At 43.4% G+C, this 20,073-nt stretch overlaps 1 protein-coding gene across 9 annotated transcripts in view; it reads left to right on the top strand.

Annotated features, from left to right (window-relative positions):
- The window catches only part of DAB2IP (DAB2 interacting protein), a 1,377,413-nt gene that overhangs the window by 1,080,188 nt on the left and 277,152 nt on the right, over window positions 1-20,073 (top strand). For all 9 annotated transcript variants that reach the window (XM_086920966.1, XM_086920964.1, XM_086920965.1 and 6 more), the window contains 2 exons: window positions 5,046-5,144; window positions 12,667-13,221. In XM_086920966.1, the coding sequence (XP_086777092.1) occupies window positions 5,046-5,144; window positions 12,667-13,221 (654 nt within the window). The remainder of the gene's footprint in view (window positions 1-5,045; window positions 5,145-12,666; window positions 13,222-20,073) is intronic.

The raw sequence follows: 20,073 nt of genomic DNA, 5'->3' as shown, positions 1-20,073 counted from the left end.
ATCCATATTCATGCCCTGGATTCGTAAACCAGGTCGAATTGCACCCCCAGTATCCTGATGTAGAAGCACTGACTCCTTGAGAGTCAATTCCGTCTACATCACCAGCAGGGGGCACCAAACAGGTTGTACAAACTGCACTGGGGGCCCCTATTCCTGGGTAGAGGAACAGCAAAAGGCTCCTGGCCTAGTGGGGGCACCGACCTCTCATCAGCCCTGCCCAGATCCATCTCAAATGCCTGGCACTTATCCTCAAAGGCACACAGGTTCATATAAACCTGAGGACTCCAGCACCAACATCTGTTCACCGTCGGAATATATGCGACTCTCTGCCCAGTTTACATCTGTTCAAGGCAGAAATTTTGCAAACTGGGTCAACATTTTTGGACATGATGTTGGCAGAACTGACTCTTTTTCCCTGTCGGGGAGCATTCAGGAGGATGATTGAAATCTTGACAGGTACCTGGTACACCTGGAAGAAGAGGTCAAGCTCATGTGGCATAACGAAATACTTCGTGCTGTGAGATGCCCGCCGCCCCCACAACCCTCTTCAACCCCCCCCCCCCCCCCCCCCAGAGAGCTTAGAGACCCGGCAAATCACCCTGACATGACTCTGCGAACCTCAAGCCAAGATGTTTTATCCATCTTTTATAGACACACCTTTAAATGTACAGAGTCATCGCACCTCTACTGTCCATCTTGTGAACCCCATAAGAAATCTTACAAAGTATATTGAAAGGAATTCATTTCTCTCTTCCCTCTGATGATTCTCTGGTTACTTTTGTTTTGTTTTATGTCAACAAGAAATTCCTGTACAATCTGTGTTGTTATCTGTATATTAGAAAGTTGTCTGGGGGGGTCGCATGGCTTCATTGTCTCTTCACTGGTCATTTGCTCCAGTGAAAATGTCTGGCGTGAACATGAAGCCAAAGTCCAGGGCTGGTCCCCAAGTGGACAGGACCGAAGGAGCTCAGAGATTGAGGATTTTTGTTCACGATGATCATTCCAACAATGGAAGGGAAGCTGGGCCTGTCTCTTGGAGACCACACCCTTCGTTTTCATGAGTTCAGTGGGTCCTGTAGTGTACACCATCCCCACTCAAGCGGAGCGCTGCTGGCCCCAGTGACCAGTTCAGTCTCACTCCCAGCCTGAGTAAGAAAGGGACCACAGAAGAGGAAGAGGTGTAGTTTATGTGGAAAGACCAGCGAGGAAAACATAAAGCGATGGAGAAGATGTTTGTTTATCGTCATCACCAGCGTAGCCTTTAGCTCCTTTGATGTGTGTGTCTTTGTTTTTAATACAGGAGAGGGCCAACCGTATGTACATTAATTTTGGCCCCAACCCAAAAAAGATGCAAAAGTTCACCCCTACCTGTTAGAAGAAGTTCTCTCTGAGCAGGAAACAAGTCCCCCAGAAGCGTTGCCGGCTTATTGGGCTTCAACCATGAGGTGCAGTTTTCAATTTTTTGCCACCGAGAGCTGTTGCATACATATCGGAACACACCCTAGTCAATTAGGGTGGCTAAGTGAGAAAACCAAAAAGTGATACAAGAGATGCTGGAATTATAGCGAATGGTTCTTAATCACACTTGGTAGCATTTTGGCTTAAAGGTTTGTTGCTCTTCATGTCATCTCTGAAGAGGACCAACAATAGGCAAATCAGTATTGGCCTCACCCCTAAAGGAATAGCCACGCTGAGCTCACAGGGAAACACAAATGCATTTCAGCCTTATTAAGCTCCATCCTAGCCTTACCGTAGAGGTGCAGCCTGAGTTGCTACGGGCATAGAGCTACGAGAAACACACTAGGACATTCCAGCCCCTCTTTGGACAGTTCACAAAAACAAAATGGCTGAATTAGTCTGAACCACTTGTAATTACTCTGGGTGACACTCTATTCCATTATTTTGGGCTTTCTGTTTCATTATAGAAAAGCCCAAGCCATAAGTAGATCAATTTTGGTGCTTCCTCAAAAATTTTAAGATACGCTCGAATTGCTTTGTCCCTTGCCCTATTAATGAGAATACAACAAAAATGGCTTTCATTGTGCCTCATTGGTGAGGGGTAAGTTAAGGAGCTATCCATCCATGTCTGGTCCTACCCGTGGAACTTAGAACACTTCACTCGGAACAGCATGTGACGGAAGATATGCTTAAAAAATTCTGAAGCACTGATACGTACTTTAGGTAACACTGCATTTCGTTGTGGTTTTGCTCTCTGTACCAGAGACTGCTGATTTGCACGGCGAACATGCCACGGCCTGGAGATTCAAAGGGTTCGGCCGAATACTGCTGGATGGGGCAGCTCTTTTAAAAGAAAACTCCCTTACATTTGGAAGCATATTTAGCTTTACAGACACAAGAATAACTGGTCCACCTCTCCAGGAGCATAACTTATAGGAACCCCTTCCGGGTTGGAAGTATCACCGGAATTCAGAGACATCTTGAAACAAACCTCAGCCCTGAAGAAGTCACGGGGTAATCCCCTGTAACAGCAATGAAACACGTGTTGGCTAAGAAGGCTTAAAGATCTTGAATTAATCATCTGAAAATATAAAGACAAGCATCATTGTGATATTTTATGTAACTTATGTATTTAATTATGAACTTGTCCAGAGGATTTGTATATATAGCATAAGCTTGCCACACACGTGGGGACCTGGCGGTTTTTCCCTTCCTTATCCACTGTGCCAGATTACCTGCAATAACTGATTTGTTCTTGTGATAGACCTTAGAGCGACATTTTGCCTATTGCTGACCACCGACTGAATCACTAAGCTGTGGGACTCACTGAACCAAAGCCATTTCAGGAATGGTCTGAAAAGTGAACCTTTCCATCTTGCGTTTAACAAAACCTTCCGTACTTGGGACCTGGAATTAAGAATATCACACTGGGCTCCCATAAATAATTTGACTTGAGTTTATTAGATCACTTAAATAAACAACATGGTGGTATGCGGAGCTCTAGAAAACCCTGATAAATAAATACATTGGGAGCCATTCTAGGTGTATTTTGTGGCTCTAGCTTCCAGCACTGGTGAGAGGTTGAGAAGGGTCAAACCACTGACATTAATAATCAATGTATTGTGATTGTTACTATTTTTGTTGACATCATCTTTATTATTGTGACATTGAAGTTAAAATGTAGTTGATTTTATTATCCTTGTAAATTATATTAACTCAGGAAATTGGTTTAAGTGGATTAAAATATTTTAGGGTTGGTTTTCATCACTGGAAAGGGAAACCTGTGCCATTGGCTGCAGATTCATCTGTTGGTGACAAGCTGAATATTTACAGGCAATGATGAAGATGCTAAATGTAAACAAGTCGAGGACTATGAAAGTATTGCAGACAGAGACTCCTCAGTGAGCCCTGCTGGAGCAGATGATGTGAATCTAGCACTGATGAAATGTGGCAGATTGACCGCGCGCCGGACACAGACAGGCTGATTGCTGGAAATCAGATCAAGTGGGACTTAAACAGATTGACAGGAGGTTGTTGTTTGCCTGAACAGCTGCACTGAAAGCTGTGCACTGAGTCACCTACGATATCCTGAGTGCGGGGTCTGTGCGTGTATCCAGGGGAGCCGCACTCCAGCGGGAAGGCGGGGCGTTGGGTAGGAGTCCAGATCCATGATTTGGTCTGGGGATCATTTATTCACACTGTATGTTTCTTACTGTACCTACATATGGGATTTGTTTTTGGGTACACCACAAATATTGTTGTCGGTAGGAGTGGTATCTGCTTGTAATCAGCAGGAACCCGTCTTTTGCTGATATTGATATAATTAAAATTACATCAATATTCCAGATGGCGCAGCATGAAGGCAACTGAATGATCTACATTGGGTTTTCCATTTATCCACACAGGATAAATTTACCTTCAACAAGTCTAAGTAGGAAACATCTGCCTAGCCGGGGGTGATCCTGAACAAGTTCCATTAACCTGGGCATGTGGGCACCAAGACCTGGACACCTCTGGTCTACGTTTCGCATAGATTGTGTCTGACCGAGGACAGCCCAAACCAGCAAACATTGATTACAAGACTTGTTCCTCTGCGCCAAACCTAACACAGTCAAATAGAACCTTAGAGCTGTGATTTGTTGTTTCATGCATTCAGTAACCATGGCGATATCCCATTTACCATTTCAAATTGCAATGCCCAGTACTAACAAAGTCAAATTGGGTGCTGTACAAATAGATTTGGATTTTGGTAGATTTAAATTTTGGTTACTAATAAGGCTAAGGGCCTGATTTAAAACTTCTGCCGAAATATAAATCCCATGTGATATAATGGGATTTATAATTCGGTCGGACAGGATATCCATCACCGTTGTGACGGAGTAACATATCTGCCAATATCTAAATCTGGTCTTAATTCATAAAGCATTGGCATGGCTTCCTCTTTTGCAGTATTCATCCAGCCACAAGGAAGTCTCATAGAAAGTTTTTTATGTCTCTGGGACATTTCCATTACTCTCATACAATACTTCACTATTCCCTCTGAGGGAAAGACATATTGGAGAAGACAAAGCAGGACGCGGCTCCACAAAGCGCCCTAAATATCTTTTCAAACAAAAGGCGCTCAGCTGCACCTTGCTATTACTGTTCTGTTCTAACAGGCAATGGACTCCTGCTGTTCCCTTTATTGGATTGTCAGAAAATCACATGAATAATTCTTTAGATATGATGCCTGGTTGCACCCTGGGGCGTCCACAAATAACACTCTAATTCCAAATGCATACAGTAGTCGAAACACAGCTCGCACACAATGCAGACACTGAAAATAAGCCAGTCGCAGCTGGGCAGGGACATTTTTCCCTGTGATCAAACCCCTGGAAGGGGTGAGCACAAGAGCCTCTGACATTAACAGATTCCAGTCCTGGCCCAAGGGAAATTGAAAGCCTACAGCCCAAGGCCCTCCTTCATGTGGGCTAGCTGGTGGCTAACAATGTGCATAGGGTTCTGCCTGAGCAAAGCGGTTATTAAAAAAAAAAAAAAAAAGCTGTAATGTGCTTGTCAAGAAATAACTGCCTTCTCTTTCCACACAGGTGACCGCTTCATCAGGGAGTAAGTGCTTTTCGTGTCGCTCTGCAGCCGAACGAGATAAATGGATGGAGAACCTACGGCGCGCCGTGCACCCAAATAAGGTAAAGGCATGAAGGGTACGCGGTGTGGTACTTCTGCTGCTCGTTATTGCAAATCGCAGTCCCTCATCTGGGGACATATTTAAAGTACAATTGTGGGACAGGCAGCCATTTTTGATTTTTGTTTTAATTTATTTGCATAAGTCACCTCTCCCAAGATCTTAAATTGGTCAGTTTTTACATTGATGATTATTTATTTAAATTTTTTTATGCTGCTGCTCATTTTTCCGTCACCAGGACGTTAGTTTCTGGTTTATTTCCGTGGAAAGCTCAGACTTGGATTCCAAAGCATAGACTTGAGTGTTTGATGGAAGCAGAAGACTGCACTGAGAAAGTCTCTGACAGCTGCAGTGAGTAGGATCTCTTCAAAGGCTAAGTTGGTCATCTAAAAAATTTTTTTAGGTGACATACGAGAGGATGTTCCTTATTTTCTACTCATGAAGTGTCTCGCTCGTTTCCAAATGTATACGTGTTATCGAAGGCGAACAGGGCTCCCTCTGTCATGGCCAGCGTTGGATTGGTAATGTGGGCACTCGGGCGGGCAATGCCCGAGGGGGTGGTATCAGACTTCCAGCTGTGTGCTGATTTTTTTTGGGCAGCCTGGGGTCTGTTTTGGGTGGTGTTTGCGTTAAAATGGCGCCAGCGGCCCAGTGGGTGCCTGAGTGGCCTTTCTGGAGGTAGATGATTGTCCATTACCTCCCTTTTATCAACAGGCAGAGGTGTCACTCCACTTTATCTCACTAGGCCGGCCCATTAATGTATGCATATTGAGTGGGGGCAGAGGGCTGAGCAAAAGGGGCCTCACTTTTTTTCAGTGTAATCTAATCTGTGTATTTTTTAACGCCCCACCCCCTTTTTTTAATAAAATTTCGCAGAAGCAGTGTTATACGGAAAGTCACTATGCAAATGTGGGCCATATTTTTTTAGCTGTCCGGGCCGATTTTTAATCCCAATCCAACCCTGGTCATGGCTGCCACATGTTGCAAGCCCCTCCTATTGTTTGTTAAGACCAGTTTGCTTAGATTCAGAAGGTTCATCAAAACCCGGCTGGTTGACCAGTAATTACTTAACTTGCCAGCACTGGGTTGTGCTTTAAATATTCTCACTTGTCGACAAGCTCTGTGTGCTCTTTATAAATAATTATAATATTACATCAAATTGGTATGAAATGCCATGTGATCACAGAATAAAGGAAAGCGATTCAGGTGGTTTACTGGTGCTGATTTAGAGAATTGTAAGTGCTAGGAGACGGGAATTAGTTCTGTGGTGGGTTCACTAGATTACAGCAAACAAATGATGGACGGAATGCTGACAATGCAAACATTCTCGCCCAGTCAAAAGATCTGGGTTAAATCCATCGTTCTTTTGCTCACCATGCCACCCCAGTTTAGACCCAGCCATATGCAAATCAGTCTTGACCCTGTGCCTCATGGTAACAGTCCAGACCGAACTGCCAAGCCAGGTCCTCCCTGGACCGGAAACGAGCATCCTGGGACCGGTTTCAGGGTATGTCACCCTTCTTCAGCCAGGCTAGCTTGAATCCGGTGGCACACTGAGCAATGACATGGGTTCACTAGATTACCTGCTCATAAACAGATAACTTTGCAACACACCTTACCTTATTAGACGGGTAATGCTTAAAGACACATGCAATGTCTTCATATCAAGACATGATGCATGAGACATATGGACCTTAGCCCCTCCCCTGCTGGTGACGGAACCACTCTGTCATCAGCCGCGGTCGCGCTGTGCTGATGACGGAGCGGTTCCGACACGGCCCGCTCGGAACGCCTGCGCGGCGCGGATTCCGCGATTGCGCTGAACTTTCTATTGAGCGGGCGGGGCCGTGACTGAACCGCTCCGTCATGAGCACAGCGCAATCGCGGCTGGTGATGGAGCGGTTCCTTCACCAGCATGCGCCCGCCCCGCCCCCTTAGCACTGCGGCGGAATAGCCACCGCAGTGAAGGGGTTAAGAGGGAATTTCCACTGTCTGATGTTGTCTTTCATTGTTTATATTTTGTATGGGGCTGCGGTATTACATCCGGGTTTTGTCCTGCTCCAATTGTATCCAAATGAAAACAACTTTAGTAATGTTACGATTCCTACATACGGTGATCATAAAAGTTTATTGTAAATTGTGGAGAGCGTAGGGTATCGAGGAATTTTTCAGTGTGTATATTCATAGTTCTCAATCAATCCCTGTTTCAGTCAAGATCACTTAACTTATATGACCTCCAGGAAAGATCTGGGCATGGTGTATACCACATTTAAAAGTGTTTCCCTTTCCACCTGAAAGACCAATACTGTTGTGACAGCAAATGGTGAAAGGATAAAATAATGACCTCATTTAGAGGTGAGAGGTGACAAGAAATAAGGCAAAAATAGCACATTTCCTTGCCTCAAATCTCTCGAACATCCACCTGATTTAGAAGTCACGAAATAAGGGTTTTCCAACCATTTCATCGTTTGCAGCTTTGCCTCTGATGAATACCACCTGGGCTTGCAATCACCAGTGGATTTGGCTTCAGAAGACCAAGAATATTTACAATGAGCCATCTGAGGCTGTGTCTTCTTCTAGCTTTTTTGCTGTTTGGTTCCACTATATCATTCATGGCTCTCCAGGACTGGAAATACTGAGCCTACTTTCTGGTAGGAAGCATCCAGTGCACTAGGGACATTGGTACTGTATTTTCCATAGATAACTATAACAGATATTGGCTGTGCACTGCTAGGTTAATTCCATACAATAATTCAGTGTATAGTGCTCCTAGGATTACTCCCCGCTCGGGAGTATAATGAAAATCAGAAAGGGTAGCACCGACACGAATAGTGTGGGTGTCTCCATGGGGCACTGACTTAAGTGCTGGGAGCTTCCAGCAAAGGTTTTTCAATAAAGTTATTGATAAATGGAAATGGGACCGGTGCTTGGGGGACACCGCCGTGAAGCTAGACTTCCCTGATGAAGGCCTAGTGCCGAAATGCATTGGAAGGATTGATGTGATTTATTTTAAATGAAGAATTACATTGTTGAGAAAATTTGAACAAACATTGAATTTCCATGAGAAGTATGAATAAAATACTTTGGATACAAACAAGAAACATCTTTCAAGAATAACTTTATTGATAAACTTTCGCTGGAAGCTCCCAGTACTTAAGTCAGTGCCCCAGAGACACCCACACTATTCGTGTCGGTGCTACCATTTTTGGTTTTCCATCGATAAATCATCTGTTAAGGGTGTGCTGTCTTCAGGGACTAAAAACATTACCAACAGGTCTGCCTCACTGAAGTGCTCCTGCCACACCGACCTGGCTGAAATCTCAAAATGTAGCACGTCTTGCTCAGTTGGTGGTTGGCTGCTGGTTGATCGGCATTTGTGGGAACAACCATCAAAGGCTTAATGAGGCTATAAATACAGTATTTGAGACTCTCAAAGAGAAAATACATCAGACTGAAAATACATGACTTTCTCTTAATTAGATGGCCACTTTCCTATCATAACATTGAAAGGTCAAATGAGAAGGCTAAAATGAACAAAGACAGCTGTTCATAATGAGTGTAATTGGAGCCATATTAAGTAATTTCACATCCAAAAATCGCAGACCTACTATGAGATTTTGGGCCCAGTTTATATGTTGGCAGATGGCGACTGAGTACCCTTTCTGGCATCATAAAGATCCGTCTACCCGATTTAAATTTGGGCAGACCTTTGGTGCAACGACGACAGAGACTACTCCATCGACACCATGGTTCCACCCCTCTGAGGACCCGACAGAGTAATTTAGATGGGTGTACATATAGGTCCGTTTTCACCGACCATTACCGCCAAGAAATCCAAGGTAAGGGGTATGCCGCCCTGTCGGAGGATGACTTAACTACCACATTTTCATTCGGAACCATAGTCTTCAAATGTGTGAATTTGTATAACTCCCAGTACAGAACAGGAGACGTTTAACTGGTGAAGTAGTAATTTGCTCATATGAAATAATTTCATGCAGGCACTTCCCTAGAATCCTAATTTTAAGATTCATAAGGTTAATCAGAATCTGTGTACATACAGATGGATCAACAGAATCGTCTAACAGAAACCCAAGGAATACTTCCTAAGTCGATTTTTAGTCTGGTGAGTATCACAACACCTATTTTACTGAGATTCCTAAGCCACTTTATTAAACTGATTACTGGCAAATAACGAATACTTGATGCATAATTGCCATGGGATCAAAAGACTGAAATGCATCAACATTTGCTTTAACCAAAGGAATGGAAAGTTACAAAACACCTTCTGATTAAGAGCTAGGGTGATGAAGGCGGCCATTGAATTGGGATGCAGCGCAAGAAAAATGGATTCGCTTGAGATATGGAGAGTTGCTGCAGTTACTATAAATCATTACATGTAATGGGGTAACCCTGTAACCCTCAGAACCTGTGAGGGTAATAGACAAAATAATAATGGTTCTGTCGGACAAAAATACACACTGCTTTAGTATTTCAAGGTTTCCTTTTGCAGGTCTCGTTCCTAACCAGGATATCAAGACAGGCGTACTAATACATTCACAAACGAACACACTGACCACAAAGAAAAATGAAAGCAAATTTTTACTCAAATACTTTCACATGTGAAGACAAATTACTTCAATCACTGTCCCAAAACGAATATTTAAAGCATATATGGCACGAGACCTGCAAAAGGAAAAATTGAAATACTAAAGCAGTGTGTATTTTTGTCCGACAGAACCATTATTATTTTGGCAGTTACTATAAAAACAAGAGAATTATTTGACACCAAAGTCCTCATTAAAAACATGGCATAATATTGAAGCAATATCTATACAAGAGAAACCTGTGAATTTGCTTTGGCGTAATGAGAGCAGAGGGGTTATTTTATTGTATCCAAACAAAAGTGAGCAATGAATTCGATTTATCAGAATGAGAGGACAGGGGTCAAATTAATTGTTTAAAAACAGAGGATTGAGAGGGAAGGTAATTGTGTAGACTCCTTTAATTTAGACAGAGAACATTCAATGCTTTCTGGAAATGTAAGGAGACTGAGAAATCCCTAATCTCTGAAGTTTAGGAACAAGGTTCTCTAACCTTTTCTGTGATGAAAGCTACTTATGTTCAATGAAAATCACCCTGTGCTACTAATATTATTAGAGTTGTAATAGTGACCACATCATACAAGATTACAAGACTGGTTACCAAATGCTATATTACTAGCAGTGATCACCTCAGTGCATCTGACACATGGTACAGCCTAAATGTAAAAAATACTCTGTCAGTGTGGAATGCTGTATTTGGGCAAAACGTCATTGTAATACCCTTGGCACCAAGCTCATAATGTTTGTAATAAGTCTCCCTGATGCTGTATGATTTATTATTCAAATATCAGCTTTAAATATATATTGGAAATTCAACCAATTTTCTCCAAACACCAGCTTACTAGTTCTGAAAATAGAAAATACATGTTTTCATCCCAAATAGATACTTTTCTGTTTTGCTCTACATATATTAATTCAGCCAAGCAACAGCTTCTAGTTTAGTAAGCTAGGCTGCACACAGGAGATCTACTTACAGGAATATGTGACTTTACAACGCGATCAAAATGATAGCGGTACGTTACATCGCAGTTTTTACAACGCAAGTCGTTACAACGACTTGCGCTGGAGGGCGCTGGACTTGGAATAGTATGATTTACTATTCCAACACCAGTCTACCTACAGTAGGGAAGGTGTTGGAATAGTAAATCATATTATTCCTTAGGTTATAGCGCCATCCAGCGCAAGTCAAAACGACTTGCTGTAACGACTTGTGTTGTAATATCCGCGATGTGAAGGCATTGCGATGCAATACCCGCATGGTAATGGATGTTTCCATGCTTACAGGCCGCTGGAAAGCAGACTATAGCTCACTAGCTACGTCTTGGAGAAGCCTGTTTAAGAAGGAGAGATGCCCTTACATCAGAAGATCTAGAAGCATTGATCTCAAACCTCGAGCTCTATAGAGTTAGACTTCATCGTAGTGCATGATAGCTGACGCAATGCCAGAAGAATATGGAGGCAAGGATCCTACCTGATTTAACCCCTCGATGCTGATGACGAGCTCAGCTCGTCATCAGCTACGGCGCTCGTATGCTGATGTCAAGCTTAGCTCGTCATGTAACGCAGTATTTTCAAAAACGCCGCACACAGCGGGAAAAGCCGCCGCAGCGATGCGGATAAAGAAGATGGATTCCTAAAATTCAGAGAAATGTAAGGCACAGTGCAAAGAATTCACAAAGCTGGTGAGATGAAGGCTCATAACTTGGCCCTGTATTGGAGACACACCCAAGCTACCAGCTGTTGGAGCCCAACCCTTCAGTTATTGTTTGGTTAGCATGAAAGACCCTCCTTTGTTGGAGTGGGACAAGCTTTAGGCTGTGTCACAGTTTATTACAAGTTGAGTCAGGGAGCTCTTGGATGAGGAACAAAGGTGGAGCAGCGCCCAGAGCTGCTTGTTGCTAAGAAGAGATGTGTTTATTACAGCCGCAGAGCATGGGTTGGGTGTCGTGAGATAGAGGCCTGCACTGGAAAAGCATCACTATTTCAGCATTCACCGCATTGTTCTTTGAGAAAGATGCTATTTTTATAAAGAATCTTTATTATCAACATAAAAAAATAAAAAAACGTAATTGTTCGAAAACGTCACAAAATTGCTAAAAAGCAGAAGCATTCACCCAGGGTAATTATTCATAAAACCTTACAAACTGTCTGTTATGTTCTAATATATCACATCATTTACAATCTAATGCACCTGTGTGTTTGTAGGTGAACCTCTCCGCACAGATCCTATTCTAAGCCCTATCTTCTCAGCAAAATCTCAACTCTGGCCGCATGTTTCTCTGGTTTCCCAATACAGTCTCCATACCTTTAACGCTTCTTATCTGTGCATCTCTTTCTATTTCCAGCCTTCGCGCTTCCAATCTGAGCTCTTACGGCCACGTGCAATCCTATCACAATTTCTTGTTGCTTTAACCATAGCTAAACTCATTTGCTCTTCTTTGGTTTATCATCATCTATTTCTTCTAATCTGACCAAAATAAATGTCTTGCAAAAACTGTTTTTAGGGATGGCGGATGGGAGCGCGTTGGACATAGATGAGGAGGAGCAGTGCGTTTGCTCCCTTATGCGCTGTACTCCAGCGTCCATTACCGCCTCTCAAAATAACAGTGTATTCCCTGCTCTTTCTGATACAACTGCCCATGGGGGGCGGGTTACATTGGTAGCGTAGTCCTGGGATTACTGTCCAGGTGCTAGACTCTTACTGCCATACTGTAATATATAGTAGAGGGTAACAATCGCACAATTTACTCTTTGTTATTGAAATTGGACAAAGTTTATATAAAGTTCTGAAATATTTGCTGGGTAGGAAATAGTTTTTTTATATATTTTAATAGATAAATATTATGTATAATTTGAAAGTTTACGCCCATGTAGATAACTGTCCAGTCCAAATCCTAATGAGAAAATGTTACATTACTTTTTCAGGACAACAGTCGAAGAATTGAAAACATGCTAAAGCTATGGATTATCGAAGCCAAGGACTTGCCGGCCAAGAAGAAATACCTGTGTGAACTCTGCCTGGATGACGGACTCTATGCACGAACTACCTGTAAATTGAAAACTGACAACGTGTTTTGGGGGGAGCACTTTGAGTTCAACAACCTCCCATCCCTCAAAAACATTACCGTGCACTTGTACAAGGAGACGGACAAGAAGAAGAAGAAGGACAAGAACAACTATGTGGGGCTGGTGAACATCCCCATGGCTGCAGTCACGGGGCGGCAGTTCGTCGAGAAGTGGTACCCAGTGGTCACATCCAACCCCAGCAAGGGGAAGTCCTCCGGGCCTATGATCCGGATTAAGGCCCGGTACCAGAGCATGAGCATCCTTCCGATGGAGATGTACAAGGAGTTTGCGGAGTACATCACCAATAACTACATGGTTCTGTGTTCAGTTCTGGAGCCGGTTCTCAGTGTCAAGAACAAGGAAGAGATGGCGTCCGCCTTAGTTCACATCTTGCAAAGCACTGGAAAGGCAAAGGTAAGATGATGAATACCACAAATGCAGCAGGCTGCTGCTGTTTGCTTCCGTTACAAGATGAGGGGATGTTGTTTGTAGATGCCTAAATGAATCCCTGAAAAATACTCCTGGTTACGACGAGATGCTGCAAAGTTGATTAGACTGCTCACTTTGCCATGAATCCATAGGCAACTTTCAATAGGGATGGGAATCGGAAGGGTCTAAAATCTTGCTCCTTACGTCAATGTCTTATGTGGGTCATGCGCATTTTTTTCTGATGCATATGTTGTAATTTGGTTTTGAAACAGATGTTTGTACTTGGATTGTCCACAAGGCACTATTTAATGAACATTCCTGATTTATTCCAAATGGAATCTGTATTGGCTCTCATATGTTGCTCGCACAAGTCAGAACATTACCATGTATTTAGGTGTATGACTCTGGGACATATTTAAAGAATTGCGTTTTTTAATCCTTTATTCTGGCGAATGGGCATCTCAAAGTTGGGAAGCTAAGAGCTTGTGTCAAAGTTTTTCATCAAGTTTCTTAGCCTCACAAGATCCACCCTCTCCCATTTTATTAAATTTAGCCTTGGTTTGGATGCCCAGTGTCAGTCGATGCTGCCACATCCCATTGGATTCGAAGTTTCTTGGACTCACCAGTAACTTCCAAGACATGTGCCCATCATGCAAGAAGTGCTGGCCGCATACCATGGTGACACCAATACAGGGCCATGTAAGAATATGAAACTGGCTACAACCCCCTTCCCCCACCGCCCCTCCAGTGGAAAAATCTGTGCATTGAGATAATGTTAATAAAAGCATTTCGCATTTTATTAACAACTACCCAGAGTTTTTCCTTATGAGATTTGACAGTTATTTTCATCACCCTTGTCCTCTCAAATTTATTGACGTGATCAGTTCTTAACAAGCTCCAAACAGGGTGAGAAAGTGACCAAAAACATATGGTGTGGTTGGCCGGTGTTACAGTGAAATCAGTGATGGCATGGGAACTCAGAATATTTTTAGGGAATAAACCTGATATTCTGTTTTCATTCAAACATGCATGTCATCTGGAAGTTATGTCATAGAACAGTAACAGGAAAAATTCAATTTGTCTTTCAATAAGTGCTAAAACTGGTGTAACCCAACATGGAAAAACCGAAAATTGTGATAAGATTTATGTTTTGCTCTTTATTTATATACAATTTTATATGGTACAGACCAGGCTCAAGAGTGAGTCAAAAGGTTTCACAAGATTTTAGCGTTGAAGGCTATGCATAGAGTAGCTCGGCTAATCTGATTAAACAAAATTACAGTTGTGATGCCTGAATACTGCTCGTAATTAGCAGATACAATCGACTCAAGCAGAAATATTCCAACCATATACCAATGCAGCTCTTGTGGCCTTTTATAACATATTTTGTGCTGATTTACCTTTTTCGTGCCAAAAGTGAGTGAATTTGTGTGTCATGAATGAGGCGGTAATTGCAGGTGAGCACAGAGACATGAAAGATTGATATCAAAAGGGGGGGACCCAAGTGACGTTTTTTTTCCATAGAAATACAAATATCATGCAGATTGACATGTGCTAGTTTGTTACGTAACACTGGTGTCCACAACCTATCAGGCTGCCTAACCGGACAATGGTGAATGTAAGTATAAGATGGAGTTGTCGTAGTTGTGTACACCCACTTGAGCTCCTTTTGTGTCAAATGCTAGCAGTGAAGCTATCCATTTTGGAAATGTGGGTATAAGTTTTGTCACGGGTAGGAGATCTATTAGTGTCTAAGGTGCACAAAGAAATAGGAATGTAAAGGGGAGGGCACAGCGGAGGGAAGCCAGCCAAGGCAATATGCCAACCCACTATAAAACAAGGTTTCTGGGCTAGAAATTGACAAAAGTGAAGACCTCAGTATTAGCAGGAAGAAGCTCTTTAGGTTAGAAACATAGACTGAGCACAGCACACAATTAGGAAACAGCTGATTGGTCCCAACCAGCAAAATTATTTTAATACAAAATTCATGGAGCAAATTCTGTTCAGCTAGCGATCTTCAAGATAGTTGTTCTGTAGTTAAAACATTGATACAGCTACAGCTGAATCGTGTTTCGTCGCCATTCGCGTCTTTTTCAAGGCTTCTACAGAATATATGGTCAAGATTCAGAAATCGCATCAGAATTGATGGATTAAAGCACACAAGATCTGGATAAAGTAGTCCGGGACAAGAAAATGTATTTCAAATAAAGCCTGGTAATGTAAATCACGTCCGCACGTTGGTTTTATTCATATTCAAAATTCAGTGCTGTATCGAAGTCTGTTCATGGACATTTTCTGTCACAATGGCCTCTAAAATCAATTCTCTGAATGTGTAATGCCAAATAAGGCGCTCTCTCGAGCATAATTAGTCGTAAACGGCATCCATCCAGTTAATTAAGGAGTCTAACGGCAGGGCACCAATATCATAAAAAAACGGTTTGTCAGCAATGTCCTGACTCAAAAGAGTACGGTCCGGTCCCCGCCAGTAGTAAGCGTATCTGTGTTTTCTGGGCTAGAAATTGCCAAAAGTGAAGACCTCGGTATTAGCAGGAAGAAGCTCTTTAGGTCCCTGGAAAGATAAAAGACAAGGTAGGGAGTCATAGATAATCTTAGCAATAGGAATGCAAAGGCGCGCGGACTGGAGAGAGCAGGCAGTGATGCCAAGTGTGGCGAGAGAGCAGTGTGTTGTCAGCTTGAGTGAAGAGAGGGGGCAGTGATGGCTTTGAGCCGTTGCTGTAAAGGAGGAACTATACGGAGGGTGTAAAGACCTGAATTGAGTATTGTTGGTGCAGCGTCTTGTGATTCATGAATGACAACATATTGAACGTTCTACGCAACGCAATGAGAGAAGGAGCGCGACACAATCAAGGAAAGAGAGTCGTCCGTGAGCGCCGCTTGATAAACACAGGCTTAGGTTAGGTTCCATCTTGGGGCTCACTGTGGCACCTGATGTCTTCCAGAAATGCCTGTGTTTGGAGACTTTAACCAAAGGATATTTTGGACCATGCAGGCTATCGTGAATATATAGTGGTCCAATCATACGCCAATGCAGTGAGCAGACAATTGTGGTGATGGCTGCCCAATATCAGACGCGGCTTTGCCTGTTGTACGGCTTTTAGAGGAGACAACAGGTTTTATGAAGGTCAACCAGCAAGGCCTGGGTGCCATTCACTGAGGACTTATCCGTACCCTAAAACACTATCCACAGGTTTGATAGTCGTCATCAATGTTTTATTCCGTATTTAAAAAGAACATACAAATATATAATACATTGCAAAATATTCCAAACACTTTGCATTGCCTTTCCAGAACACAATAAATTCTTCATATAAAAACAAGCAAATAAATGTACGAAAACTTCCTATAATAGAACTCAAAAGTGAATAATCCTTAATAAGCAGGGCTTGAAGGTTGCTGTCTTTGTGGCTTTTCTAATAAGGACATCAATTTGCTCTCTTTCTCTATAATCGCCAGGGCTGCTTGGCACTGAGAAACCAGGTTTGAGTCTCAGCGTTGGCTCAAAGTCCTGTGATTCTGGGCACATTTCTTAATCTGCCTGTGTTTACAAGAAAATGAACGCGGCCTTGTGTCATGTAACGGGTGCTCCTGTAAAGTGCTCCAATACTTCCGGGCAGGCGGGCAACTAGAGCCACATTTCTGGGGGGGCTGAAAAATATTTCGGGGGGGGGGGGAGGGGGCTAAATCTTCAAACCAAAGTCAGAAGGGGTGAACACACAACAAAAGCCTCATTTACACGTAAATGGTCTTTAACGACCTGTTAAGTACTCGAGTGGGGCTGCAATTTAGATATTTAGATGGTCGCCAGCCCGCGAAGCTGTGTCAGCCCGGGCTGACACACACGGTTTAAGCCCCGTGAGCCCAATGGGTGTTGCGCGCCTGCTTCCGGGTCGAGTTAGCGCTATATAAAACAAAAAGAAGAAGTTGGACAAGTCATATAGTCCACAGCCTTGTTCCTGGCCTGTCGGAATCTGCCAATTTCTTTTCCAATGTTCCTGCCACCCCGGCGGAATTAAAGCTGGCAGGCGAGGCGCGCGGTAGGACCGTGCTCTAATTCGTCCATGTTCACTGTTTGGCCACATTAATACCGTTTAACCTGCAATTTTACACCAATCAGTTGGATTTGTGACGCTGTGGCTGCGCAGAGTCATGAATTCGGCGCCTTTCCCGTTGCTGAGGAAGCCGTGCTGAACCCCAGCCTGGACGCTGAGGTGTTTTTTTCCACCCTAAAATTGAGTTTCTCCTCCATTGCTTGTCAGGGGTCTTCAGAGCTGAGCAGAAACGCGCGCAGAGTCGTCAAAGCAACGGCGGCTGCTGGAGCGTGGAAGTTAAGTGACATCTCGCTTTGTTGGGAAAGCTTGGCGGGGAAGGGGGGGAAGATGGGGGGGGCAAACACGAGCTGACAGAGAGGCTCCACAAAGAACGCGCCATCAATACCGAGGCCCGAGGGTGACGGATCGGCCTGCTTAAAAAGCCATTCCGAGCTCGGCCTTTGTGGACGCAGCAGCCGGGAAACTTTCCCCGAATCCTACAAGTTTTTGATTGGGAGGAGAGATGGACGAGGGTCAGTGACCTTAAGACACGCCCCTTAGGGAGATTGTGTGGTATTTGGAGAAATAACACCGCACTTACTTTAATACTGATGCCACGGAGTGTGGGATTAGCTCCACCTTCCGTGTTCTGCACTGCGGGGCCAAGGATGGGTGGGGCAGGTAACATGGAATTTCCACATCATCCGTTCTAAGGTGTGGAACTCAGAATATTTTAGATTAAAACTTGTGAAATTTGTGCGGTAGAAAAACGATGTCTGGGGAAAATTGTGCATCAGTGGTGATGCTGATGCTGGCACGCATTGGGTTTGTTTTTCCTGCATCTTGCTTTTCGGTATGCCTAGTAAAAGGGTCTTACTGTCTCTCTATCTCTTGTTCTCATCTGCTACTTTTGGGAATGTGTTAAAACTGCAAATTTAAGTTCTGTGTAAATAATTGGAGGTTTACTTAAGATAGTCGTGAAGTGTCTGTGCACATTAGCTCCTGGTGTGTTCACTTTGGTTACATACTGCCTTGATTGACGCTAAGCGATTGCTGTCTCGTTATTTTCAGGGGAGGCAAGACTGCCTTACGCAACCATGTTATTTGTGTCATACTGTCTGTCTTGACTTAAGTGTCGCTTGCTTGTCAGTCCAGAAGGGCCTGCACATGGTGGTGAGGCCTTCCCTCTTCTTGGTTGCACGGTCACACTCTGGGACTGCTGCCTCTGGGAACAAGGCCGTCTAGGATGTTCAATCAAGTGCACACAAAGCTTGTGATAGAAAATGAGGTCTCTCATGTCAAGAACATGAAGTACTGAAGAGCGTGCGTCAATGAGCATGAGTTGGAATGTGTGTTTAGTTGAGGTTGTGTGTTTACTTCTTCACTCATTCATAAAAGGGAGAGGAACATTTGAGTTTGTGACCTTTCCAGACTTGGTGTGAATAAACATAGAAGTAATATGACCTAAGGGGTGTGAAATAAAGAGATCTGGTCTGACTGAGGGTGATCGTGTCTCCGGGATCGAGATACACTTAGAAGAACAGTTGTGAGTAACTGGTCGAGGTGGCCTTCTTCAGCCCCACACCCCGAACAATAGGTCTGCATTCTTGGGTGGGGTCTGTAGGGAGCTCTTTGGTAGGGGGAGCGATTCTCATCAGGTCCCTTGTAAATCAACCAATTATGTGTAAATTACTTGGTTCCAATTTAGTAGAATCCGTGTGGGCTATATATGATGTCCCTTAGAGGTAAACATTTCCCAAGGTACACAAAGAGTGTGTTTTATTGTTGTCTTCCGGCGGCATCTCCAAAAAGAAAGTGGTGCATTAATATCAATCAGTTGACATGTTTCAGGCCTAAACTAGTCCAAACATGGGTCTGTAGCCTTCAGCAGGACAAGCAGGGTTCCCTGGTTCCCAACACCTACTCAGACTACCTAAGCCGACTGGTGTAGGGTACACATGTATCTGAGCCTAATATTAAATGTACTTTAAGTATACTCATCTTCACCCAGTCTGTTGTGAATGGCATCATAAAATGTCTGCTTTAAGGGATTAATGCCATTTCTGGATGTAGTATTTCACCCTCACCTAATAGGGGTCATGTATCATAGAGAGGGTGGCAATGCCCGCCATTGTTTTCTGCACTCTAGCTGTCAGGAAGAAGAGATGGGTGCACCTACCTTTACTATACCTCTCTCACTCGCCATGTTTTTTACGCGCTAATTCTGTCACTCCCTTATTCATTCAAACTTCATTTACTCCGCCCATTCCCAGTTATTCAATCACTTACTGCCTTTTTCACCCTGCTCACTCAGCAATACACTTGTGCAGTCATTTGGTCACCACCCCGCTCACTCACTCCATCGTCTATCCAGGCACTCGTATATTCATCCAGTCACATATTCAATCAGATGCTTTCACATTCACCCATTCGCTCATCTTTCATTGATATTTTCTGGCATGCTTGCATCTGTCCAGGCCTTCACTTACCTGAGCACTCTTTAACCTATTTATACAATTGTTTTCATTGGCATTACCATTGTCAGATTATGTTTTGCCCCTCTGACTAGATTGTATTTCATTACAGGCTTCATTCTGTGTTAGTTCCTTAGTTCTCTTCCATAAAGGCACGTGGCCCCATTGTCGGACCATGAAAAGTCTGTCTTCACTCTCCATGCATCTTTGTCTGGGTTTAAGGTTCTGATACACAGGCCCTGTTAGCAAAGGTGCTATTCGGGCAACAGTGAATTATATAATGTTCTAATCGAAAGATGTAAGTGGTGGGAACA

Source organism: Lissotriton vulgaris, chromosome 5, assembly GCF_964263255.1.
Source record: "Lissotriton vulgaris chromosome 5, aLisVul1.2, whole genome shotgun sequence".
NCBI classification, from domain to species: domain Eukaryota; kingdom Metazoa; phylum Chordata; class Amphibia; order Caudata; family Salamandridae; genus Lissotriton; species Lissotriton vulgaris.
This window is presented reverse-complemented; position numbering and strand designations above follow the sequence as displayed.